Here is a 26,882-nt window from a genome sequence, read left to right on the forward strand (position 1 = left end):
CTTAAATGTTTGAATATTCAACTTTTCTACGTTTTAGTGAGAAACGATGCCTTTTAAGATTTCCAACTGTCCTATAGAAGTTTCTAGATTTGCGATCCCAAACATACAGACCTTCACACAAGAAAAAATCAAGTTTTCGGTGTTTCATGGGAAGCTGAATGTCTTTGTATCATTGTGTTCCCATTACATTCAGAAATGACTCTCCCTGCTGCTGCTATTATTGAAAGCTAAAGTTGTTCTTAGAGATGAATTCCTGAAACTCATCCATGAATTTTCATGAATTTTGAAGCTGTGTCGTGTCATGGCTAATAAGGAAGTCTTTGGAGTTTGAATCCTGGGTATGCCACTTACTGCCTGTGTGACTTACTTGTAAAAGAAGTAATCATAATATTTAACTCAGGGTTATCGTGAAGGTTGCAGCTCTGTGTTAAGCCTTTAGCAGTGCTTAGCATATAGGTGGTCCTCTGGCAATGCTGCTCATTATAATTTCTAAAAAAAAAAAATTATGTTTATTTATTTTTGAGAGAGAGAGAGAGAAGAGTGCAGACTGGGGAGGGGCAGAGAGAGAGGGAGACACAGAATCCGAAGCAGGCTCCAGGCTCTGAGATGTCAGCACGGAGCCTGATGTGGGGCTTGAACCGATGAACTGTGAGATTATGACCTGAGCTGAAGTCAGACGCTCAACTGATGGAGCCACCCAAGTGCCCCTACACCTCCTTATGGTCGTGGTGTTGGTGACTATTGTGATGATGGAGAAGAGGAGGAGAAAGGAAAGCAGAAGAGGAGAAGGAGGGCTAAGAAGTGTGTGTGTGCGTGTGTGTGTGTGTGTGTGTGTGTGTGTGTAGTGGGGCAGGGGTTAGAGGGAACTGCAGCAACAGTGACAGCAGAAGGACCTGTCTTTCTGGTTGATAAACCCCAATGCCAGCCTTTTCCTAAGGTCTTCTCCAACTTATGTTAACTCTGTGATTCTCCACTAACTGAAGATTCTTCATTTCCCTCCATAATTTCTCTCTCCATGTTTTTTTTTTAATTTTTATTTATTTATTTTGAGAGAGAGAGAATGACAGCAAGAGAGTGGGGGAAGGGCAGAGAGAGAGGGAGACAGGATCCCTCTGTCACGCCATCAGCACAGAGCCAGATGCGGGGCTCAAGCTCACAAGCCGTGAGATCATGACCTGAGTCGAGATCTAGAGTCGGACACTCAACCAACTGAGCCACCCAGGCGCCCCTGTCCTTATGTTTAATAGGTACTTTGGGAGGGACTGTCATAGCTTATTCCTCTTTTCTTTCCCCCAGATCTTCTTGCCTCTCCAGACCAATCTTGGCCTCTTCCTGAGTTTTGCCCAGGCTTCCAGTTCCCAATTTTCTAACCCTTCTCTAATATGTTGTGTATGGGAGCTCTTTTGCTCCTACAGGGTATTAGGAAGGAAGGAAACAAACATTTTTTGAGCTACTACCACATGTCAGGCACTGTGCTAGGCACTAGTGTAGACTCATGTAATTCTCTCAGGGATTAATTTCACATGCTGAGAAGTCAGAAGCTCAGAGGAGTTATGTACTTGCTCAGGGTTACAAGGCTAAGTGGTCAAGATCTGAGCACAAGGCTTTCTAACTCCAGAGCCTGCTGTTATCCCTAACCATGAGATGCATGGACCAGGATAAGAAGGCAGATTGTCTCTGTGGAGGAGGGGAGAAGTCACCAAAGACACACGTCAGCCTCACAGTATGGGTGGGCCCTGCCTGTTGGGATTATGGGGTGTTACTGCCAGAGTTCAACACAAAGGCAGTTCCCAGAGGTCTGAAAGGTCCAGAGAATTCAGATAGAGTCACCCGGCCCTGCCCAGAGGGGAAAATCACAGACCTAGAGAAACCTGGGGGTTAGTGTTTTTGATAAGAGACCTACAGCATTTTGAGTCAAGAATGTCATTCTTAGCTTGGAGGTGAAGGGCCCATCTGGTTTTGAAAATCCATTGTGTATTTTTGGAACATATATCACCTCCATGCGGTTCCCAAGCAGTGACATTATTATGGTTGTTGTCAACTTTTCTGTTGATATTGGGAGGAGTCCTCAAGGAGAAAATGATAATAAAAGCCTATGTTGGCAGAATAGTAGGTTAGCTGAGATATAGTCCAGTTGGCTTTGGACTAGCAGATTCAACTCCAAGGTCAACTGAGGACTCCATAGCACTCTTAAACAATTCAACTGAACCTGCAGGGAAGGCAAGGTGGGGGCGGGATTGGCCATAATCCAGCAGCATGCTGGTCAGGTTGGAACTCAGAGTCATTCTCAAGAATTTACTTGAGTAGTTCTCAAAGTTTTTCCGTGTTGCTTCTCAGAGAACATGAAGCTCCAACCACATTCCAGTGGTTCATGGACCACACAGATTCATGACCTGCTTTATAAGCCTTGTGATACTTCCTTGTTGAGATGGACTGTTTTTGCTAAAAAGCTCAAACCAACCTGAACTCTTTGAACATCTGCAGGTAGAGTCAACCCAAGAATATGGGATTTTCCAAATACCAAAGCCAAATAAGCAGCTTATATGTTGGGGAAAGGTTGAGTCATCTCTTAACATGGAAAGTGTAAGCCTCGAAAGGAGATGTCCGGCCACTGAGGTGGACACAGCATTGTCATTCTTTTTCTGGGAGCACTTTTCTATCCTTCGAGGCACTTTTCTTACTTGTTTGCAAAGATGAGCCTTTAGGAATTCTATTTTGGAAAGATAAAGGTATATACAAATAGGTGTTCAGACTCTGAGAACAGTTTCACCTCGGAGAGTCTTCAGATAGCTCGGTGTCAGAAGGTCAAAAGAAAGAACGTGTAGGTATTAAGTTAATAGGAATTCATTTCACTGAAAGAATAAAAATATTATTATTTTAAAAAGCTCAAAGACTTAATGTTACTTTGGAAAAGAAAACACATCATACTTATATTACCTTTTTGCGACTGGAAGATTGTGATACTCAGTCTCCTGCTATCCGGTCCTGTAATCTTGATCATTCCCTGCCCCCATCCCCCGGTCGATGAGAACCCAAGCAGGGTGTATTTCTTTTCAAGATTGGGTTGCAGAGAAAACAAATTCCCCGTAGTAGAAATAATGATTTAGAAGGTCTCAGATCTTGTTCCCAGACATAGCATTTGGAAAACATCGAGCAAAGACTCATGAGGAGTCCCAGGGGAATTGGAGTCCAGGAACGTTCATAAAGGAGTGAAAAAAAAAAAATCAGCCCAGGGAGTTGGAAAAAGAGAAGCTAATGATATTTGCTGTATAAGCTAGAGCTTACTGAAATAAATACAGGCTGGGAAAGAGCCTGTGGACCTTACTTTGGTTGTTGAACGAGGCTGATGTTCAGAGATCCAGGATCTTTGGGGGAGATCTTCTGGGGGGTCCTCTGGGGGAACCTCCAAGAGAGCTTCCTGTTGGGGTGTCCAGCCTTGGGACCAGCTATGGGGGCAGAGCAATGCTTTTCATCAGACTTGGCTGGACAGGTCAGTTTGCTCAGATAAAGGGAATAGACTATAAGCCTGCATCAGAAATGGGGCAGCTCTTGGGAATGAGCTAGTCTTTCATTCTCTGATGGACCATCAGTCTTTCTCTTTTCACATTTTCCTTTCTTAAAAACCCAATTTTTTATGATTACTGAGGATATCTGTTTCCTCTAAATTCAGGCTTGTGCTTCTCCTAGACCTGTTTCAGCCTTCGAATGTCTGACTCTCCTTCGGGGCGCCTTCCTCCCCCAGCCCCTTTCTTCTCTTTCCTAAGTCCTGTCTCTGAGAGGAGCCATCCAATTTGCAGTATCCTCCGGCCCTGAGCCAGAGCTCTAGGTCAAGCTCTGGGTTGGGCTGCCTCTAGGTCAGGTGGTTATCTTCCTCCACCACGTGGCTGACAGATGAAAATCTGGCTGCACCCTCACTTAGCTGGGCCGAAGGCGGGACCTGAGTGGGCCCTGACACAGCAGTCCCTGGAGAATGCTCCCTTCCTGAGAATAACAGTTGACAAACCAAAGCATGTCCTTTGAAAGGTGCAGAACCTTGGCAGAAGTTTCCTAGATAGGCAATCTCCCAAAGCAGCTGTTTGCATTGTTTGCATATGTCTTGGTGGCATAGGGGTAGCGCTTTGGGTTGCAAAGCTTTTTTTTTTTTTTTTTTTTCTAATAATGATAGACTCCATTGGAAACTCCCTGCCTTGGCCAGTCCTATGTGATGACAGCCATGTATTTTTGAGAAGGTAGGTTAGAAGGACACTGTTCTGAGCGAGAGAGTATTTTTGTTTTGTTGTCTGGTGCAGTCAGAAGCTCGGTTGAGACAAAAGTTTTTATGCTCTTAACACAGGCAGTCGCAATGAAGAAACTCCTCTCAGATTGCTGTGGATTACCTGTGTGACTGCGTTTTGAGAACACCGATGCTCACGGTGCAAGCTAATCGTCACATGGGCCCTGAGCATCACTTGCTCAGCTGTCGTGGCGACTTAGTTAGGAGAACAGTTATAAATTCTCCACGACTTGTTCATGGCTAGTTTTGGGCTCAAGAGACGTGTGGGATTCAGCACGTGCTCATCCAAGGCTTGCTCCGGGTCAGACAGTGAACAAGGCAGTTTTTTACCACTGGCAGCTCATGGAGAGCAGAGGTCTTCAAGCTGAGGTACATACGCCCTTGGGAGACAGAATGATTCCTAAGAGTTGTGCAGTCAGCTTGGAAGATGAAGTCAAGGAATCAACTTGCAGATTCTCAACTGCTATCATATTCTTTCTTAGAATTGTTCTGTCTGAAGATGGGTCTTTGCTTCATGTTCTCACCAGCGCCTTTTACAATTTTTCCTTTTGCTGGTTTTCACCAGAGAAGCATACCCCTCTGCCCCCACCCACCCCGCTTTGCCCCCCGAAGGCAAGATCTGTTTGTGAGGCAGACGCTGGGCAGCGTAAATGCAGGTGCTGAGAACAGAGAACATTCCACCTTTTGGGTTCCACGTCCCTGGGCCAGGTGGTTTCTAGTAAGACTTATCAGGTGGTAGATCACTCAAAATGATTCTTGATGATAAATTCTATATTGCTTTTGGCATACAATTTAGGAGAAGTTCAAAGAACTGCATGGCATTTATAGAAGAAATTCCTTCCATTCACAAAGTCTTGTTTCTGTGAATAGATTTATTAAACTTTACAGTTTTTAGAAATTATAATGGAAGGAGTACTGTTGCTTGACCCATGTCATTTCTTGACCAGATCTCATTTGTTGATCTGGGCTAAATAAACTTTGAGAAACCGAAATCCCCAATTCATTCATTGTACATTTCCAGTAAGATTTCATCTGTAATGTGTTCAATAATTGTTTATCAAAATTTTAATTTATTTGGTTTTGGTGGATTATATACCACTTATCATCATAATGATAAGCACACTGAGGCAAAAACATTTATGACTTAGAGATTTGTGATCATAGGGAATAAAAAAAATAATTTATATACGTATTTTTGTCACAGAGAAGCATAGTAAGGTAATCTATATAAGAATTTTCAAGTATAAAAATACGCTGCACTAGGATGTATGTGGGGGATGAAATGGAAATATTAGTTCAAGAATGAAAATGAGGTAAAATTTCTAGCTGGTTAAGAACTTGTTGTGCACATATTTTAAGCTGATGGTGGCAAGAACCATCCTTAGAATGATTATGATGGTCCATTGGCTATGTCAGAGTAGGGCTGTAACTCGTTTTGTTTTATAAGTCACCACGTACAATGTTCCAAATTATACTCTTAGCACCTTGAAAGAGAAGATGAAAGTGTTTAGATATCAACTCGTTAAAAAATGAAAAGGGGGTGTGTGTAACTGAAAACACGTTCTTAGGGGGAGTGTCAGAGCAGACATCTGCAGACTGCTATGCTTAGGTGTCAAATGGCAGAAGGGATCCATACTGGAGTCAAAACCCCCCAGGTCTACCATTTATTAGCTCTGTGAATTTGCACCAGTTACTTAAACTGACCCAAGGTGGTTTTCCTTTACAACTGAACTAATACTTTCCTTACTGAATTGTGGTGAAGAAAGTGATTTGATGTGCCCAGCACTCTTAGCAGAAAGTCCAAGGTGTAATTAGTGTCCATGCCTCTCCCCTTCCCCGAAGGCTGTAACGATCCCTCTTTCCATGGCCCTCTTTCTTCCTTTCTCCATCACCTCATGTGTATTCAAAGTTGGCCTTATCTTACATTCTCTGTTAAATACACTTGATTATCCCAAAGTATATTCTGTAAATTCATTCATCCAATGAATATATATTAAGCGCCAACTCTATTCCAGGCACGATTATGGCCCTGGGGATAACTGTGAATTAAGAGACAAAATCCCTATTGTCACAGAGCTTACTAAGTGCATGGTGATGAGGGTGCATTGGCTGCTCCCAATTAGCGATGTCCTTTCACTAGTGGGAGACCAGTTGGATTTCTGCGGATTGGCCCATCTGTCCATCCACCCAACCAGCCAGCCATCTGGTCATTCAGTTACAAAATGTATTGAGAAACTCCTAAGTGTTAGGACCATGATCAGGCATTCTTGTCTGAAAGTGACTGCAAAAACACTCTATTTTAATAAAATCCCTGTTTGTACACCCTTTATCACAATATGCGTAGAGATTAATTGCATGATGTATCTATTTTGTGGTTAAATGTAAATATCCCTGGTTTTCTTTAATTTTTTGACTATTTCTTATCTGTTTAAAATAATGAGTACCTTTTTTTTTTAAATGTTTATTCATTTTTGAGAGACAGAGAGAGAGAGAGAGAGCGAGTGAGCATGGGCAGGGGAGGGGCAGAGAGAGGGAGACACAGAATCTGAAGCAGGCTCCAGACTTGGAGCTGTCAGCACAGAGCCTGATGCGGGACTCCCACTCATGAACCGAGATCATGACCTGAGCCAAAGTCAGATGCTTGACCGACTGAGCCACCCAGGTGCCCCAATTGAGTACCTTTTGAATGATTCAAACCAATTTGTGTATTCCTTCTAAATCAATAATTTGTTTTATTGAGATTTTCTTCCAGCATGCAGCTAAAAAAACACATTTAAAATGATGAATGTGGAGGGGTGCCTGGGTGGCTCAGTTGGTTAAGCATCTTATTTCAGTTCAGATCATGATCTCGAGGTCTGTGAGTTCAAGGCTTGTGTCGGGCTCTGTGCTGACAGCTTGGAGCCTGGAGCCACAGAATATTTCAGATTCTGTGTGTGTCTCTCTCTGTCCCTCCCTAACTCATGCTCTGTCTCTCTCACTTTCAAAAATAAATAAACAAAAAAATAAAAAAACATTGTTTTGAATGATGGATTTGGGGATGGGAAATGATCCGGTCCCTCAACGTGATTCTTTTTCTACCTGACTTTCAAACTGTATCAAGGAATGTTGTGCTACCACTTACATGGGGAACTAGTATTCCATAAACACAGCATTGAATTAGTTTATCCAGATTTTATCCAGATATCAAAAAAATTTCCATTTGAAGACATTGCAATATCAAGACATTCCTTTAGGCCAGGTCTTTTTATATAATATCTATACCTTTTTTAATCAAAGATATAGAATTTTTTGAATCATATGTTTTCTCTTTTTTTTTGAGATAAAGCTCACAAAATAAAGTCACTGTTTGAATTATTTTAAAGTTCATAATTCTGTGTTTTTTAGTATATTCACGTGCAACCAGCACCACTATCTAATTCCAGAACATTCCATAGTCTCAAGAACTCCCAATTCTCTCCTCCAACCCCTGACAATTCCTACTCTACTTTCTGTCTCTGTGGAGTTGCCTATTCTGGTTATTTCATAGACATGAAATCATACCATACGTGTCTTTCCCGTAACATGATGTTTTCAAGGTTCATCTGTGTATCAGTCCTTCATTCCTTTTTATGGCCAAATCTCTTGTGTGGAAGTAGCACATTTTGCTTATCCATTCATCAGTTGATAGGCGTTTTGCTTGTTTGCACTTTTTGGCTATTATGAATATTTATGTACAAGTTTATGCATGAATATAGTGTCAATTCTCTTGGTTATAACTGGGAGTGGAATTGCTGGGTCTTATGGTAATTCTGCATTTAACTTTTTGAGGAACCATCGAAGTGTTTTCCACAACTGTGGAAACCATTTGACATAAAAATATTTTCGTATGTGTTTGCTGTGTGCGTGAAAAGTATATGTTTCGATACTAAAGGGTCCCCTTCCTAGTTCCAAAAAGTAAAAAAATGCACTTAAGTGAATTTTAACTTGGGTTTTCAAGGGCAAATGTTAAATAGGAGAAAATGCCACTTAACAAAATGAAGCAATAATTTTTATACAAGCATTATATACATCTATATTTCATTTCTCAAAAATATATTTATGACACAAATAACTGGAGAGTGTTTTTATTTCTAAGAATAAAAATTGGTATGTATTCAGTTTTATTACCACTAAGATTGTTTTGTCAAAAAAAGTTGAACTCCCCCTTTAGAAAATATTTCCATTGCTGTGAATAATGAAAGTAATTATTTCCAACATTATAAAGAATATTGTGTTTTAAGAGATGTATCTATATTTAACATATACAAACTTTAAACCTAGGACATAGCACCCCACTTACAAGTGAGAGTCTTCTGGAAGAGAAGAGAAACCTGACAGAATTTTTTTTAAGTACCAAGACTTGACTGTGAAGTAACCCAGGCACATGGCGTCAATAAGGTGTTCATTCAGGTGGATCAAGCCATTAGCCACAGATCCCTGGTGAGTGTCCTCTGTGTGATAACTTGCTTATATTTAATAATTTCTCCTAAATTTGGTTTTACAGTGATGAATTGTCTGAACGTTTCATGTGTCAAGAGGCCAAAGTGTTCCAGAAACCTATCTATTATGCCTGCTATTTTGTGATTCATTTTTATTAAACACCAGTTCTGTCTACTCTCCCTGAATTACACCCACATCATCGCCAATGGGAAAGACATTCATCTAAAGGCTGCAGATTCTTGTCCTCTTACTAGGTTTTAGGTATCCACATCCTAATCCCTGGATCCTGATAATACGGTCTGTTACAGGTGATGGGGATTTATGTTTGTAGATAACATTAAACTTGCTAATCAGCTGACCTTAGGGAGCTTATTCTGGATTATCTGGGTGGGTCCAGTGTAATCACAAGGGTCCTTAGAAGTGAAAGAGGGAAGCAGGAGGGTGAGGGGCAAAGGAGATGTGACAATGGAAACAGGTCACAGGGATGAGACGGACGTGACCAGCCATTGCTGGCTCTGAAGACGGAAAGGAGACCAGGGGCCAAGGAATGCAGGCAGCCTCCAGAATCTGGAAAACACAAGGACACTGAATCTCCCCCAGAGCCTCCAGAAGGAACACAGCCCTGCCCCCACTTTGATTTTCAACAGTGAGACCCATGTTGGAGAATCATGACATAACAAATTCCTGTTGGTTTTAAGCCACCAAGTTCTTGGTAATGTGTTATGGGGCTGGTAGGAAACTAACATGCTATTGTCAGAAGGGACCAAAAAAGACGGTGGGAGTTAAGACAGCAACGTCTTAAATAGTGAAAAATAAGAAAAGTTTTGAGGCCGATGAATATGTATGCATGAGAGAGTGGTAGGAAGAATGGATTTGTTTCAGGACTACAGGAGAGTCTAACTTATTTGGAGTGGATGGGGAGGAAACTGCAAAATAGTCTTAATTTTAATGGTTTTTTAAAAGAAAAAAAGAATTGCCTTTTTTTCAATACACACAGCAGCAGGAGGAACTATCAGAGGACAGGGCGAAGGAAGGACAAGAGAGGTTGAGCACTGACCCGAACAGCATCCGTCCTTGCCCCCTTCCAGCAAGCTTTTGAGGACATTGCCCAACATTTCTGGGTCAGTTTGCTTTTGTGCAAAATGTGGAAAAAACATGCCCCGACTACAGTTTGTTTTTTTTTTTAAGTTTCTTTATTTTTGACAGAGACAGAGTGTGAGCATGAGTTGGGGAGGGGCAGAGAGAGAGAGGGAGACAGAGAATCTGAAGCAGGCTCCAGGCTCTAAACTGTCAGCACAGAGGCCAACGCAGGGCTCAAACTCATGAACTGTGAGATCATGACCTGGGCCGAAGTCGGACGCTTAATCAACTGAGCCACCCAGGCGCCCCTAGCTTTTTTTTTTTTTTAAGTGTATTTATTTTTGAGGGGTGGGGGGAGGAGTAGAGAGAGGGAAACACAGAATCCGAAGCAGGCTCCAGGCTCTGAGCTGTCAGCACAGAGCTTGACGTGGGCCTCAAACCCATGAACTGTGAGATCATGACTTGAGCCGAAGTCGGATGCTTAACCAACTGAGCCACCCAGGCATCCCCGTCCCTAACTACAGTTTTAATGAGACTATATATATGGGGATGGCCAAAACCAGTATGGGATGTAACATGTACTTATTTACAAATGTCCAAAGTGATAAGGGCCCAATTAGCAAACGGTAGTTATAAATACTTGACTTAAAACATTTTATCCCATGTTTAACACATCTTTCAACTTTTTATTCTCTTAATTACTTAGATACTTCACTGAAATGCCAACCTTACCTTTGTTGGCATTGTCATGAACTCCAACAGCAGGGTTGGGGAGAAGGAAGACCTCAGTGGGGTAGCCAGTAAGCATGGGCTCGGCCTGCCCCAGTCCCCAATCTCCTAGTCTGGGTCTCGTCCAGAGGCACGACTCTGCAGCTTTCTATAATATTTCTCAGCATTTCAGCATGAGAGGGGGACAGTGTGGAGAAAGAAGGCTCACTTAGGATGTGGGTTTCAGACAGAAGACTCTACTTAGAAAAAAGGACAGAGCTGGCGGGGAAATCACAGCCTGAGTCTGGCTGGACCGCAGTTCTCCTCTCATCCCTGGGAATGATGTGACCTGAGTCCCCAAATCCATCAGAGCTGTTTAAGAATTAAATGACATGATGAATATGAAAGCTCTTTGACCAATATAAGCCCAAGGCAGATGTATGTGAATGTTTAGTGGTTGTCACAGTCAGACTGAGTTCCTGGAATAACACCATACCAGGGTGTTTACAAAGAACAGAAATTTATCTCTCCCAGTTCTGGAGGCTGGAAGTCTGAGATCAGGGTGCCAGTGCGGTGGGTTCTGGTGAGAGCGTCTTCCAGGCTGCAGACTGCCAACATCTTGGTTTGTCCTCACATGGTGGAAAGAGGGGGAGAGAGAGCTCTCTGGGGTCCCTGTATAAAGGGCACTAATCCCATTCATAAGGACTCCACTCTTGTGACCTAATCACCTCCCAAAGGCATTACCTTCTAGTACCATTATAAAGGGTGAGGATTTCAACTCATAAATTTGTGGGCAAGTGGGGGGGCAGAGAGATGCTACAAACATTTGGTCCATAACAATGGTCTTTTATGGTTGTATCTCTTCTCTGTTAAAATTTGTTAATAGTTATGATGTTATCCCCAGTGGATTTCTGCCTTGCTTACAAGACCCTGAACCACTTAACTCTTCCCTAGCTGATTCATATTATTTTCCTTCCTTTCCAAATCATCTCCCCAGTCCATTAGATTTTCTTCCCTCCTCCCTCCTTCCAGTTGGTTCCACTTAATGGCATCCAGGATACACTGAGCCGCCTCCTTCCCTCACTTGTCTACATTTCATTCAGAGAGTCGTCTCCATTCCCTCATCTACCCATCCAGTCTCACCTTCAGAGTGTCCCCAGGGTACCCAGCCCAGTGAGGACCCCACTAAAGGGGTGTGAGTACTTCTTGACTGATTAGCAAGAGGGAAGATAATGATGACAAGCAGAGAGAGAGTAACATTTATCTTGTCACTGATGACAGTGGCCTATGAGAAAAAAAAAAAGCCTTCTGGAATTTCTTCTTTTGTTCTTTCTCTTTTTAGTTTGTTTTGCATGAAAATGAACAGTTTATGTTCATCTGCATTTTTGCTGTTTCGTAGGTTGCTTATACTTATCCTGTTTTCTGTACAACACATATATGCGGTAAGTACGTTAATTAGCTCTGATTGCATGCATTATTCTTGTTATAAGCCTTTTTGTCTGTGGGACTCAGTTTTCTCATCTGTAAAATGAAAGGCTGGACTAGGTGAACTCTAAGGTTTCTTTTCCACACTCAAAACTGCTTACCAAATTGCCCAGGTATTGGGGATTTCTTCATTTTATAACACTACCCTGTGTTAAAATCTTTTTTTGAAGGGGGGCTGGAAGCGGCTGGCCTACTTCAAGATTAAATCAAGAAATACAAGATTACATGTGAACATTTTAACTCTGGAGAAGGATAAGCCTAGAATATTCTGTAATAAGATCTCTTTCTTCTGCTTCCCACTGAGGAATCTGAGTTATTAAACCCAACCCCAGACATTTCTGGGAAATCACACTATGGACTGCCAGTAACTCAGGTAGATCTTGAGATAACTGAACGGGTTAAGTCACCCTAGTGAGCACGTCCCCATCTGTCATCCTCTCTGGCTTGGATTTACCCATTCCAGTTTCTGTGATTTCAGTTAACATGGGTCTTTTCAAGGAAAATCAAAATAGAAAGTTGCTTTCTGTTCTCCTTTTCCTACTGGTCAGGACCAGAGAGGAATCAGAAGCTCTCCCCAAGTAGGATGATACGCTGTGTACCACTTAGTCCCATGCATTTGAGAGCATCATCTGAAGTAAGAATGGAAACACACTGAGATATATGTGTCTGGATTTCTTTTTACTTGATTTCTCTAAGTTTATTTTTGTATTATATTCTCCCCCCCCCCCCCCCCGCCTCATTAGAAGAGCCTACAGAGTCTTAAATTTCACTTCCTTTGTTTCTTATGTTCCATATGTGGGAAAAAAAATTCTTGAACCAAAGACTCGTCTAGCCTGGACCCTCCTATCAGGTTGTGCTGTGCGGAGATATTAGAGATTTCACACCAAAGTTGTGATACTATAGTTGTCTTTTAAAGATAGTGAACTATAGTTGTCTTTTAAAGATAGTGATATAAGTTGATGGCAAAAGTTATGGGAGGCAATTTGGCATTATCCTTCAGAATTTCAAATGTGTAATCCTGTTGACCCAGGAAGTTTCCTTTTGGGAATTTATTATATATGTTTATACTGACTTGCGCATAAAGAAAACGCACAAAAATATTGTAGTGTTTCGTAACGAAGGGAGGTAGCTAACGGCCCATCAAGAAGGACAGATTAAACAAGTACTTCATGTGAGAAGAGCCATTCTGTTAACTTGGAATGACTTTGAAGGCATCTAAGTGAAGGCAGCAAGGTACAGAGAAATATACCATTTGGGTAAAAATAAAACAAGATTCAAATCACCAAAAAGTGTGTGTGTGTGTGTGTGTGTGTGTGTGTGCGCGTGTGTGTATGTGAGTGTGTGCATATGTGTTCCTGGTGTGAAAGTGCTCATAACTACCCAGAAACAGATTGAGGAGAGTGATTGCCTCTAGGTGAGGGAATGGGAGGGCCTGGGCTGGAAAAGAAAATTTCTTTCCCCATTATACTCTTTTGCCCTGTTTGAATTTTTTATCATATGCAAATGTTGTTTTTCCAAAAAGAAAATAGAGGTATGAATGTAGGACCAGTTATTAATCTAGAAATTAATAACGTACCTCATAAACATTTTATTCAACATACGTTTGTTTAAAAAATATCTGGGCTAAAACAGGAACTTTTCTTTTTTTTTCCTCTTTGAAGAATGACATTAGTTTTGGAGAATGTCAGTGTATTCCGGTGAATATGGTTTATACTTTGAATGTTGCCTTGGTGTGAGCCATAGTCTTTATCTTTTTCAAATGGGTTCATACAGTCTGTTTTTGTGGCACATATTTTCCCTCTATGAATGCCTCCCCTAAAGTGGTATTTATTGGGCTATATCTAACGTACAAAAACTTCTTAGAGCCTAAAATTACCTCTTGCTTTTTTCTTTTATCAGTGCCAAAGCTTTATATGTGACTATTCTGGTTTTTTTTAATTAGAATCTGTTAATTTATTTTAAATCAATTCTTTCCTGAAATGTAATTTTCAGATGCTACAAACATCTCTGTGATGGTTGGCACAATTAAGAAAAAAAAAACAATAAAAGAACAAACTTGTCTTTATTATGAAGCCAGCTAATCAACTGACCTTCTTTCCCTGGTTGTTTTGATATTTCACTGAACACATAGTAATGAGTCCCAACCTTAAATGAACCCAAGTATTCAGACCAGTTGCTTTAAAGTGTTTTCATGATGTCCTGGACCTGGGCATTTAACTTTTTTTTTTTTTTTTTCTTCACCTTATCAGAGTTTTGAACTTAATGGTTCTGCATTCATAGATAACAATGTGACTCAAAACTCAAGAGGCATCTATTTCGGAAACTTCAAATACAGTTTTTTTTAACTTAACTCTTGTAAAGGTTCACATTCTTATATACTTTCAATGACTCTAAAGAATTTTGTTTATAAAAATGTCTTTTTTTATTAATGCTTAATTTAAAGATTTTTCTTTTGGGATGTGTCTGAGCATATTTTTTTTTTTCTAGAAAAAAGAGGTCTAAGTTGTGTGACTGAAAAATAAATACATTCGGGATAGATCCTTTTTCCTCCCATACATATATTCATATATATGTGTATGATTACACATGTGTGTATTCATATGTACACGTACTTGTATGTCCTTCCGTACATACTTATGTACATTGGTGTGTAGGTATACATATTTGTTTTCCAACTGAACTTTAAGTATTGCTTCAAATGTTTTATGTTTCCCCATTAGGCTTTGGTGTAAAGACTCATGTTTATAGCCTTGAGTGTAAAAGATCTATCAGTCATAGAAATGTGTGGGTAATATATAAGTGTTACAGTGAGGGCTGGACCAGGCGAGATCATGAACTAGGCGAAGTATATCCCTGGTGCCTTTCTGATATTCCTGTCCACACTCTCAGCTCGTAGCATCTAGAGCTGTTTTTGCCACTATTTCTTCCCAACCCACCGCCCCAGGCTCTGAAGGAGTGGTCAGTGTTCATTGTCATTGTCACTGCAGGTGCATCATGGTGGCTGTTTTGTTGTTAAGGGATCTACTTATGGAAACAGTTATTCTGGGATTATGCTTTTGTATTGAAGTGACAGATGACTGTGGATATAGACAATGAGGATTTGTGAGAACAAGGGCCTGATTCTTCCTAAAGAGTGTGTGTGTGTGTGCATGTGTGTGTGTGTGTGTGTGGTGTGTGGTGTGTGTGTGTGTGTGTGTGTGTGTGTGTGTGTGTGTGTGTGTTTGGAAGAAGCATGAAAGTTAAGAAAACATGTGAGTGTGGAGAAACTCTAAAGAGAATGTTGGAGAGAGGTTAGTGAGAAGTGGGGAAGGGCTCACCTTATTCAAGTTCAGGAGCTTTCTGGTTGAGAGACACATTAGAGGAACCATCTTGGAGTTTTAGCAGTTTGCAGGAAACAGTTTTCGTGTGAAAATCCAAGGCTGTGACAGGAGCAGTGACCAGGAAGGACTTGATGGTGATGGAGGGGAAGCAAGAGCGTCCTGAAAAGCAGCCAAGTTTATAATTGAAGTGAGACACCATTGTGTCCTTACAGTTTTCCTAATCATATAGTTTACACTCTAAGATCATTCACAACTTAGTAAATGAGGTCTTGCCAGGAGAAGGACATCACAGAAGATTCTTGCTAAAAAAAAAAATGTGGCCTCAGAAGGGAGCTTTTTTCAATGCCAGCTCACGTAAACTTTTATTTTTCTCACACTCTTATCGAGCCACAATGGAAGTTCTTTGCCTTTTTATGTATCAACATGAGTGTTTTCTTTTCGAGGTTTCCAAGGTAAAGGTATACTGTGGAATTCCCATGAGTTAGGTAAACCGAGATGCTTGTTATAAGTTAAATATCATGTGCCCAGCTAAGCAAGGAATGCCAGTTTACCAAACCAGATGCTTCACTTTCCAGAGTGGAAAGAAGTTTATTGGGCCTTGCGGAGGAAGAGATTGCTCAGTTTGCCAGTGCTTTCCTGAAAAAGGGTCTCGGGTAAGTGATGTAAAAATCAGTATGGGCGGTGGGAGGAAGAAATTGGGAGTTACTCATCAATGGGCATAAAGTTTTGGTTATGCAAGATGGGTTAGCTCTAGAGATCTGCTGTAGGATGTCTACCTAGAGTCAACAATAATGTCATGTTCACTGAAACATTGGTTGGGAGCAGGGGCACCTGGGTGGCTCAGTCGGTTAAGTGCCCAACTTCGGTCAGGTCATGATCTCACAGTTCATGAGTTCAAGCCCCGTGTCCGGCTCTGTGCTGACAGCTCAGAGTCGGAAGCTTGCTTCAGATTCTGTGTCCCCCTCTCTCTCTGCCCCTCACCCACTCTCTCTCTCTCTCTCAAAAACAAACATTAAAGCATATTTTAAAAAATTGGTTGGGAGAGCAGATCTCATATTAAGTGTCCTTACCACAGTAAAATGTTAGGAAAAAAGTCAACATGGGCAGCATGTTGAAATTTGAGCCATTGTGAATACTTAACGTTAAGTAGTCCCAGATTCTTAGCATGTTCTGATAATTGTCAATGTTTCTGTTTTACAGTGAAAGTTCTGTACATTCTGATAAGCCATCCCAGTTTTATTACACTAGGCATCAAGCTTAGAAGTGCAAGCTGTGATTTACCCAATGTTTCATACCACACTAATCTTGTGAACTGCCTTATGCAAAAAGGGTCCTGTGCCAAATGGTACATGCTAGGTCGCCATCTTGAAACTCAGGTTGCATATCAGCATTTTTTTAAATGTTTATTTATTTTTGAGAGAGAGCGAGACACAGAGTGAAGCAGGGAAGGGGCAGAGAGAGAGAGAGAGAGAGAGAGAGGGAATCCTAAGCAGGCTTCAGGCTGTGAGCTGTCAGCACAGAGCCCAACGCAGGGCTTGAACCCACAAACCGTGAAATCATGACCTGAGCCAGAGTCATGAGCCAGGTGCCCCAACATACAAACATTTTAAAGGCTCTGAGAAGTAGTGTAGTGAGGCGGGGGAAACCTGGTTTAAACTTATCTAAAGTGGTATATCCAGACATTGGACTACAAGACTCTTTTTTGGATAGCACCTATTGAAGTCACATGGGCATAGTGTTCTGTATGCATCTATTGTGCATGGCTGCATTTCTTGTGTGCTTCTTATGTGCCACACACCATCTGTGTTCTCCAAACGCTTTAGGTCCCTGACTCCTCATGACTACTCTCTTACTATCTCAGCGTGCCGACTTTGCAAGGCAGAAGATCAAAGCTCAGAGAGGTGTAGCCTGTTACTCAAGTCCACCCAGGACGGGGCTCTGGGTGACTACACTATGTTCTCTGTCCCCGCAAGGCACAAGAGCCCTCTTGGCTACTGTAGGCGGGTCACTTGAACATTTATGGACCTCTGTCTCCCTTATATTCTGATAGCAGCTGGCGGCCCACCTGCTCATTTGTGCTGGCATAGTAGATCAAACAATTCTTTGGATTAAAAATACTCCCGCCATCTTACAAGAAAAGAGAAACTTGCTTTAGAAACTTTGGACAGTTTTTGAGTCAGATCAATGATTCTGTTGCAACATGTCCACATCGATTCTATAGGGAGTAACGCTCAAAAAGCACAGTTCAGTGATGACCAGTCTACAAGGAGGCAAGACCTCTCCTGAGGGAAGGGGCCATATATTTCTCCCATAGCTTTGTTTTCTCTCTGCGCGATACGTGTGCAATATGTAAGGGGCTCCTGTGTTGAGCTCTCTTCCTGAAACCAGCTAACTTTCAGAGCATGAATTATGGCAAATTCCCTCCTGCTTAAATTAACTGCATTGTTTCTTTAATACTTCAAAAACTTTGGAGCTCAGAATTTATCTTAAGGTTTTTCTTTTCCTTTAAAAAATTTTTTTAAACTGCTTTTTAAGTTTATTTATTTTGAGAGAGAGAGTGCAAGCAGGGTAGAGGCTGAGAAAGAGAGAGAGGAGAATAAGGATCCCAAGCAGGCTCTGCACTATCAGGACAGAGCCTGATGCGGGGCTCAAATTCACGAACCTTGAGATCATGACCTGAGCCAAAGGCAGACGCTTAACCAACTGAGGCACCCAGGTGCCCCTATCTTGAGATTTGTCAAGCTGCTTTCATGACATGATTCAAAAAAAAAGAGGTGTAAACTTCTAGTTATAAAATAAATAAGTCCCGGGAATATACTGTACAGCATGATGAATATAGTACATAATACTCTCTGGTCTATTTGAAGGTTATTGTGAGTAGATCTTAAGAGTTATCATCACAAAGGGGGAAAAAAGTTACTGTGTGAGGACAGATGCTAACTAAACTTATTGTGGTGATCACTTTGCGATCTATACACATATCAAATTATGAAACTAATATAACGTTTATATGTCAGTTACATCTCAATAAAAATTCTTTTAAAAAGTAAAGACACTAAAAGCTAGCAATCTAAGAAGTGCCTTTTTCACGTATATGTATGCCTTATTCGGAGGTGGAGGGGAAAGCCTGGCTTTCCTGTGATTTAAAAAAAATTTATTTTAATGTTTATTTAAAATATTTTTGAGAGAGAGAGACAGACAGACAGAACATGAGCAGGGGAGGGGCAGAGAGAGAGGGAGACGCAGAATCTGAAACAGGCTCCAGGCTCTGAGCTTTCAGCACAGAACCAGACGGGGTCGAACCCACAAACCGTGAGATCATGACTTGAGCCAAAGTCAGATGCTTAACTGACTGAGCCGCTCAGGTGCCCCTCCTGTGATTTTTAATATGAACATACCAAGATTGTATAAATGAGAAAGAAATCAGTGCATCTAAATTTTTTTTTTTTTTTTTTTTTTTTATTTTTGGGACAGAGAGAGACAGAGCATGAACGGGGGAGGGGCAGAGAGAGAGGGAGACACAGAATCGGAAACAGGCTCCAGGCTCCGAGCCATCAGCCCAGAGCCTGACGCGGGGCTCGAACTCACGGACCGCGAGATCGTGACCTGGCTGAAGTCGGACGCTTAACCCACTGCGCCACCCAGGCGCCCCAGTGCATCTAAATTTTAAGACCCTTTGAGTTGGAGACCCAAGAAAAATGGATCAGCTTCTTGAGAGGATGCTAATGGGGGTATCACAAAACAAATGGGAACAGTTGCTTGGATAAGGCTCTGATGTAAATAAGCCCGAGAATTGTTTTGGTCGGGACATCTGGCGATGTCTAGAGACATTTGTTGGTTGTCACAACTGGATGGGGGAGGGGTGCTACAGTATCTTGTGGGTACAGGCCAGGGATGCGGTTCGGCACCCCCAATGCACAGAACAGCCCCCACACCAAAAACTTACCTGTGCCGAGTGGACAAACCCTGCTCTCCTCCCACAACAGCTCTGTGAGGCTGATGAGGTTAATATTTTCATCTTTCAATACAAGGAGCCTGGATTTCCACGAGTTTTAATAACTCACTTGTATGTGGAAGAGGTGGAAACCCCACCCCAGTGTCTAACTTTGGTTTTAGCATTTGGCCCGTGATCACGAGAATCGGTGTCTGCACACTCACATTCAAACACCAGACCGTCGTCATAACCTTGTGAACTCGGGGGGGTGCTTCGAGCTGCCCAAGCATTCGTTTCCTGGTATTTACACCACGAGTGCTTTCTCTTCTGTGTCCTCGGGTGTTCCGCAATCACGAGCAATGCACCTTGCGTCCCCTAACACAGTCTCCAGTGCCGGGGGTGACGAGGGCTCAGGGGATAGACTGCACTCTGCTGTCTGGGTCCCTGTTGCTGGGTGGTCGGGCAGAACAGAACGCGGAGCGCTGGTCGACCCTTGCCCTTTCCGAGACAGATGGCTCCCACATGAAGGCTGCAAGTTGCTGGCAGCGATGTCCGGCTGGGAGTTTGGGAGCTTGGCTTGCGCATAACTGCCAGGTGGCGTGGGAGGTGGGTGCTCCCAAGTACTCAGCAAGCAGCCAACTCACATACCATCTCGGGAGCTGCAGTGATGGCTTGAGGGGGTCTAGAGAGACAGGAATCCACGCAATCCCGGAGGGTCGAGGATCCGCCTGAGACGGTGCAGCCTGCTAATGGCTCAGCCAGGCATTCCTAAGAAGGAAATGATTCCCCCTTTAGGGGTTCATGCCTGAGTGAGTCATTTAAGCCCCAAATCAAAACTGCTGTGTCTGGATCGACGCTGGCCCCGTGCAGTGGAACGATGGGGTTGGGCTTGGAACTCTAGACTCAGGCTGGAGCCTGAGGTACAGCTGGGGTGCATCTGAGGCAGGGAGCCAAGGGGGGGGGTCCTTCACTTCTGACGGAGTGAAGTTCAGCCTCATCAGTGCACCCCGGAGGCCCGCAGTCTGGCCGAACCATGTGTTTCCACCAGTGATCAACACGCTTCCCCTTTGCGCCTCTCCTGCTGCATCAGGTGGGCCATCGGCTCTCCCTGGAGCGTAATCCGAATATTCTCGCTTGCCTCCCCTTTTCCGGGCTGTCTTCCCACTTCCGCTCTGCCTCTGTTTCTCCTGCCCTCCCCAAGGAGCTCGGTGGAGACTCCAGCTCTCCCAAAGCACTCCCCTCCCCCTGCCGCAGCTCCTCCCAGCCAGTGCTGAGGCCCCTGGCAGGACCCTGGTCCCCTTCCCTTTACTGCTTGCACCCCAGCCTGTATCTCTGTTTGGGTGTGAGCGTCGGTGCACATGACCCTCTTCATGAGATTACAAGCACACACCCTTCAAGGTTGTCACGTGGACACCTGGAAAATGCTTCTGCTGGCTCCTGGTCCTCAGTGGAAACATAGCAGGCGGTTAGTGCACATAAATCAATACGTGAAAACTAAGTCTCCAGCCTGGGCAGGACTGGGAGCCTGAGTGGGTGGCCACGCTGGCCTGTAGCGTGCTTCCGGGGATACCTGCCACATCTAAGAGAAGCGGGGAGCAGGGTTAGTAGGGAGTCTCCCACCTCAGTCCTCCCCACCCTCACCCGCACACGCATTGTTGAAACCTGTTATTAAATGTGCAATCTCACATAAGCTCAAATTCCCATGTGGTTTCAAGTAGGGCCAGAGAGAAGTATTTTGAACAGTGCCATTTTTTTTTTTAACGTTTTATTTATTTTTGAGACAGAGAGAGACAGAGCATGAACGGGGGAGGGGCAGAGAGAGAGGGAGACACAGAATCGGAAACAGGCTCCAGGCTCTGAGCCATCAGCCCAGAGCCCGACGCGGGGCTCGAACTCACAGACTGCGAGATCGTGACCTGAGCTGAAGTCGGCCGCTTAACCGACCGAGCCACCCAGGCGCCCCTGAACAGTGCCATGAAAAAGTCCAGGAGCATCCTCGAAAGAGCTCCAGTCGAGGGTGGGAGACTGGAACCCCTGTGCCTTCTTTCTGGTTGAGAGCCTCAGGTGAGAAATAAGGGTTTATCCTATCTGGCTGGTTCTGTTCCTCCAGGCTCTAACAGCCTCCGGTTCTGTGAGGTAGGCATGGCCGTTTGCATATAGCAGCTATTCAGTTGCCTTCCAAAATATTTTGTGGCTATGCCCTGACATTTCCCCTAACCTCCTAATAGTCCCTCTTTGAGGATATGAATGAGGTTGGCACTGGCTGAGATTTTCAGATTTTCTTTGCCAGTTTCAGTGAAGGAATCTTCGGGTTTTTGATGGTTGTCTCCTTGCAGGGAAAATTATGTGTCTTTATAGACTAGACGGGACTTTTTACAAGCTCCATTGTAATAACTAGCACGATGATAAAGACACGTTCTGTAGCATTTTCCAGAATCAAATAGAAAATATGTCCATATTTTTCATTGAATGGAGTCTACCAACTATTAAACTGTTAACTGTTCTATTAAGAACTGTATAATTTGACTTTTATGCAAAGAAGCCAAATAGTGTAAAACTCAAGACCTGTTTGTTTGTTTTTTTTCCTTCCTGGTTTGAAAGCTAGATCACACACACATTAGCAAATCAGTGTTTCCTTGGGGAATTTTAAGTCACTAAAAAAAATGGACAAGTATTTTCCCCCACAATCTCATTCATTTGTCCCTCATGCTCCTAAGAGCCTGCATTCCATGATAAAAATGGAATTTACTTGGGAGATTTTAATTATTAACATTTTTAACCATTAAATTATTTGTACACAAAGTTCCAGAACCCGATCTCTTTATCCCTCACAGCTGTATTCTGGTATAGTCTATAACTGTGAAACAGTCTATAACTGATAAATGGTACAGAGCAATTCTTCTGAGGTCCCAAAGCACACATAAGTCAATGATGTTATATTTTGGTGGAAGCAGAGTCCAATGACAAGTGACAAATTTGATCTGTCATCCACCCCCTTAGAGTTTTGGTTCTGCTTTATTTTTCTTCCACATCTTTCTCCTCCAAAAACAAACTCCCCAGCTCATTTTGTCTCTGCTGGAGAGTTCTCTGAGTAATGAAGCCCTGCCTGAGACTCAGGTGCTTTCCAAGGACACCCCAGCGAGGGGCCCTGGGACGGGACGTCCACCTTGGGGACTGTGGGGAGCTGGGCAGGGCATTTGTCGTGCAAAGGCATCCGAATCCAGAATTGGAGAAAACACAGTGCCTACTGACAAATCTCCCAGTAGAATTTAGCCCACCAGCTGCCAGTTTCCAACTTGGACTTTGCTTGTTAAAGCGTTCCCCGGTCAGGAATATTAACCTTGAGTTCTGAAGAATGAAAAAACATGCAGACGTTAAAAGAATGGATCTTCCATCGTAGGTGCTTGAGGAAGTAGTTTCAAACAGGGTGTGGGAAACCTGGACGTGCCTATCACTTTCTACCGTCTGGCCTGTTAATAATCATAGCGGTAGCTCATATTGGTATGGAAGGATGACTCCAGCCGCTAACAGGGCTTTCAGTAGGCTGACAGAGCTCTCGTTCTAAACCTAGCATTTGTGCTTCCGAAGGAAGGAGGGAAAACAAGCTCTATTTGCCTACTGTGTTGTAGAACGTGTTGTTTTTGCAACCGGGCCAGGTGTCCCGAGCCTCACCAGGGAATCCTGGTGACAGTTTGGGTCTGGTAGGTTTTGGCGTATCTGCCCTGATCAGTCATCTCATTAAATCGCCGGTGATTTGCAGCACAGCCTTTGGCCTCCTCGTGTGGAGTTCAATTCCATGGCAACGACGATTGCTGAACTCTGCGACCCAGCATGAACTGAGGCCAGGCGGCCGCAGAGCTCAGCAAATGTGGGACTACGCTGAACTTGAGTGGATCAAGGTCATTACCAAAGGGGAGACAGTCTTGTTGTTGGTGAGAACTCAGGGCTAGCAGTGCAGGTGCATCCCGAAGCAGGGCCTATGGCCCACAGGAAAATGGGAAACAGTATTCGTAGCTCTAGAAAACCTCTCTAGTGCAAGGTCAACACCTGACAGACTACATTAATTAAAATGCTGATTTACAAAGAAAGTCAAAGTAGATTTTTTTCTTTCAAACACCATGTTCAGTAAGTTGCCACGAAATCCACAGGGAACAACCAGGTCTCAGAGGTGCTAAGTTTTTCACTCCTCTGTCATATAAGCTTATCTGCAATTCTTTCAGCAAATGCCCCTTCATTCATTCCTTCCATTCAGCAAATGGCCATTGAGCATTTGCCATGTGCCTGGCATTGTGAGGCTCCGGTGATCCAAAATGAAGTCCTTGTGGCCTGGAGCTCAGTGTCCAGCAGGAGATTCACCTTCTGGTCATTATTTCTGGGTGCCTGAGGAGTGCCGGGCACTGTTAGGAGCTTGCGTCCTTGCTCTGTCCCAGGGATAATGTGGTTCCCTAACTCGGTTTCATATGGGAGCTTGGGGGTGGGGGGCAGGGCGGAGACAGCAGTGGAATCAGAGGCCACCTAGTGATGGTCTGAAAGCCTGTTGTGTCAGTGCCTCGGCTCCCATAATGAGGTGCCATGTGCTCAGTGGCTTAAAACCACAGAAAATATTTTTCTTGCACGTTCTAGAGCCAGAAATACACAAGCAAGGTGTCACCATTACTGTACTTCTGCTCCAGCAGAGGCTCCTTCTCTGCCTCTCCCAGCTTTTGGTGGCCACCAGCTTTCCTTGGCTGACGGCCCTGTCACTCCAGTCCCCGCCTCTGTCTTCGCACCGCCTTCTCTTCTGTGTCACATCTTCCTCTGCGTCCCTCTCACAAGGGTACATGTAATGGCATTTAGAGGTCCCATGCAGATAATCCGAGATAACCCCCTCCTCTCAAGGGCCTTAACTTTAGCACCTCTTTTGCCATCTCACAAATGGCACGAATGTCCACGAATCCCAGGGGTTAGGACGGGGACACGTCTTTTTGTGGCCACCATTCGACCTACTGCAAATGTCTGGGCAGAGAGAACAGCCTCCATGCAGACCCTGGGGGGAGAGCCTCTATTCGGACCCTGAAGTGAGAAGGAGGCAGGCTGGCGTGTCTGAGGGACTGGAACGTGGCCAGAAAGATTTGGTTGGAGTAGGTGAGGGGGCAGGTGACATGAGGTGCAGTTGGAAAATCAGACACAGGTCATTCAGTCTAAGAAGGAAGGCTCTGAAGGATCTTAAGAAGGGTGGAAGCAGGTGGATTTACGGTATAAAAAGATCATTCTGGCTGCTGTTTGGAGAACATAGTGTGTGTACGTTGGGGGGCAGTGGTAGGGAAAACCTGTCAGGGGGCTGCTGCAGTCGCTCAGGTGGAAGGTGAGATTGCTTCTTGGGTGGGGGGTGCATGAAGAGGTGGGGGAAGCAGGTGCGTGAAGAGGTGGGGGAATGTTTGGGAGGCAGGGTTGATAGGAGCGAGGGTGACAGTGGAGGTAGGCGGGCATAGTGTTTACAGCTGTGTGGGCAGTAGTCTCAGGCCGAGGAGCACATGGGGGGGGATGATCGTGTGTCTACGAGTCCCATTTTGGGTTTGTAGAGCCAGAGGTCAACTGAATATGGTCAGGGCTCCAAAGAGAAGTCTGGGATAGGGAGGAAAGTGGAGGGGTTGGTTGTTCAACGTTGGATGCCATTAACTCCATGAAAAAGGTCAAGTTTTCCCAAGAGAAAGTGAGAAGAGGGCCAGGGCAGCCCTGTGGGGAATCCCCCCCCCCCCCCCCCCCCGCCAAACCAGGAGGAAGGGGGCCGGCACAGAAGACACAGGAGAAAGACACAGAGAGGGCAAGGGGCAGGGACACCAGGAGAACAGAGCCAGGAAGAGGAAGCAAGGTTCAGCTTGTTCTGGCTCCACTGGGAGCCTACCCAGACCTCTCCACGCTGCCTCGTTCAGTTCCCACGGCAGATGTGTGATGCTGGGCTGCTCTTACACCATTTTTAAAAATGGGAAAACCACTCTGTGATGACCAGGTTCAAGACGTGACTTTATTTATTGCTCAGGGGCAAAGCCCTATCTTCCGGTTCTCAGAGCCGTGTTCTTTCCACTGTGCCATGCAGCCTCTTGGGAACACAGCTGCACATCCAGAGTCAGAGTCACTCCAGGCTAAATGGGCCAGCGGATGCTCTCATTGACAGGTGAGGTGATCTTAAGGTACAAGAAAATACTCTGCCACAGCAGTCTGGTCTCCTTGGACTTTCTACTCCTTGAGTAACACTTTTTTGTTATTTATTTTAATAACCCTTCATGTTATCCATTAGTTTTTTCCGTTATAGGTAGGGAAAGACCTCGGAGGCACTCAGTTAAAGGATTTTATGGTACCTGCGTAGTCCTCTTGGAGGGTTTAAGTAATGTTATGGTGTCGCCTAGTGGATGAATCTTTGAATTACAGCCAAGCATTAAAAAGGCAGGAAGGGTGACGCTGAACTGTTCATTTTAATTATAAAAGTCTTAATCCATTCAGTACTCTCTGAGTTCATGTTTAGAATATATACCACACAAGGCGGTAGCCAAGGTCCTGGGTCGTAATACAATGTGCACGGATCCCTGACCCCAAAAAGCTTACCAGAAGACATCACCCCAAGCAGGTATTAATTAAAGTAACATGCGTGAAACAATAATGAAAAATAGGTGAAGAGTCTATTTAGCTGGTATTTTAGGGTGGACAGGAGAGTTCTTCCGAGAGTGAGATTGATCAGGACTGGGGTAAAAGAGAAGCAGCAACTGAAGTCAGGGGACCTGGGTTCGAATCTCTGTTTCCCCAGGTGATAGTCAGTGGCCTCTGGTCACTGGCTTCATCTCTCTGAGCCTCAGCTTCCTTGTTTGGGAAACAGAAAAGTAGAAACAGGGCGACTTTTTTTTCTTTAAAAAAATTTGTTTTTAGTGTATTTAGAGAGACACAGAGAGCGTGCTTGTGAGGGGAGGGGCAGAGAGGGGGAGACCGCGAATCCCAAGCAGGTTCCGCACTGTCAGCACAGGGCCCCACACGGGGCTTGAACCCACGAAACCGCGAGATCATGACCTGAGCTGAAACCGAGTCGGATGGATGCTTCACCAACTGAGTCACCCAGGCGCCCCCCACGGGTGACCTCATGGATGTAAGGATCCCAGGAGTCAGTGCCTGGAACAACTGCTCAGGGAATGGTAGCTGCGGCCATTGGTACCATCGCCACCATCATGGTTTTGAGAAGGTAGAATAGGAACTACCGATGGAGGAAGGCTGCCATTGCTTCAGGCAAATAGGAGGCACACGTGTGATTGGAGCAGAAGGAGGAGGGTTGGCTGGGGTGGAGGAAGGCCGACTGTCCCCATTGCAGAGGGTGATGAAAGCAGTGACACAGGCAAGAGAAGATCGCAGGGGAGTTGACAGTTGTATATGGATGTGGGTAGAAGCCTGGAATGAAGGAAGAGAGGGAGGCTGGTGCTTGGGTGACCCACATGAGATGACAAGACCACGACAGCGGACGAATTCCTCTGCAGGGAGATGACAGTAAGACAGACACGTGAGATTCAAGTTAAGGGAGGTATGACAGCGTTGGCCAAGGGTGGACACGGAGAGCCGCATGGTGAGCTCACATGAAGGAACAAAGTTGCCACCTAATGGGTCT

At 44.1% G+C, this 26,882-nt stretch overlaps 1 protein-coding gene across 6 annotated transcripts in view; it reads left to right on the plus strand.

Annotated features, from left to right (window-relative positions):
* The window catches only part of COL4A4 (collagen type IV alpha 4 chain), a 133,757-nt gene that overhangs the window by 9,566 nt on the left and 97,309 nt on the right, over positions 1 to 26,882 (plus strand). For 5 of the 6 annotated variants that reach the window (XM_058702634.1, XM_058702624.1, XM_058702663.1 and 2 more), the window contains exons 3-5: positions 8,573 to 8,731; positions 11,919 to 11,961; positions 15,900 to 15,977. In XM_058702634.1, the coding sequence (XP_058558617.1) occupies positions 8,676 to 8,731; positions 11,919 to 11,961; positions 15,900 to 15,977 (177 nt within the window). In that variant the 5' untranslated portion in view covers positions 8,573 to 8,675. Of the gene's footprint in view, positions 1 to 4,333; positions 4,643 to 8,572; positions 8,732 to 11,918; positions 11,962 to 15,899; positions 15,978 to 26,882 lie in introns of all 6 variants that reach the window. The other variant, XM_058702654.1, reaches the window with a different exon arrangement.

The sequence above is a fragment of the Neofelis nebulosa genome, chromosome 2 (assembly GCF_028018385.1).
Source record: "Neofelis nebulosa isolate mNeoNeb1 chromosome 2, mNeoNeb1.pri, whole genome shotgun sequence".
In the NCBI taxonomy this organism is placed as follows: domain Eukaryota; kingdom Metazoa; phylum Chordata; class Mammalia; order Carnivora; family Felidae; genus Neofelis; species Neofelis nebulosa.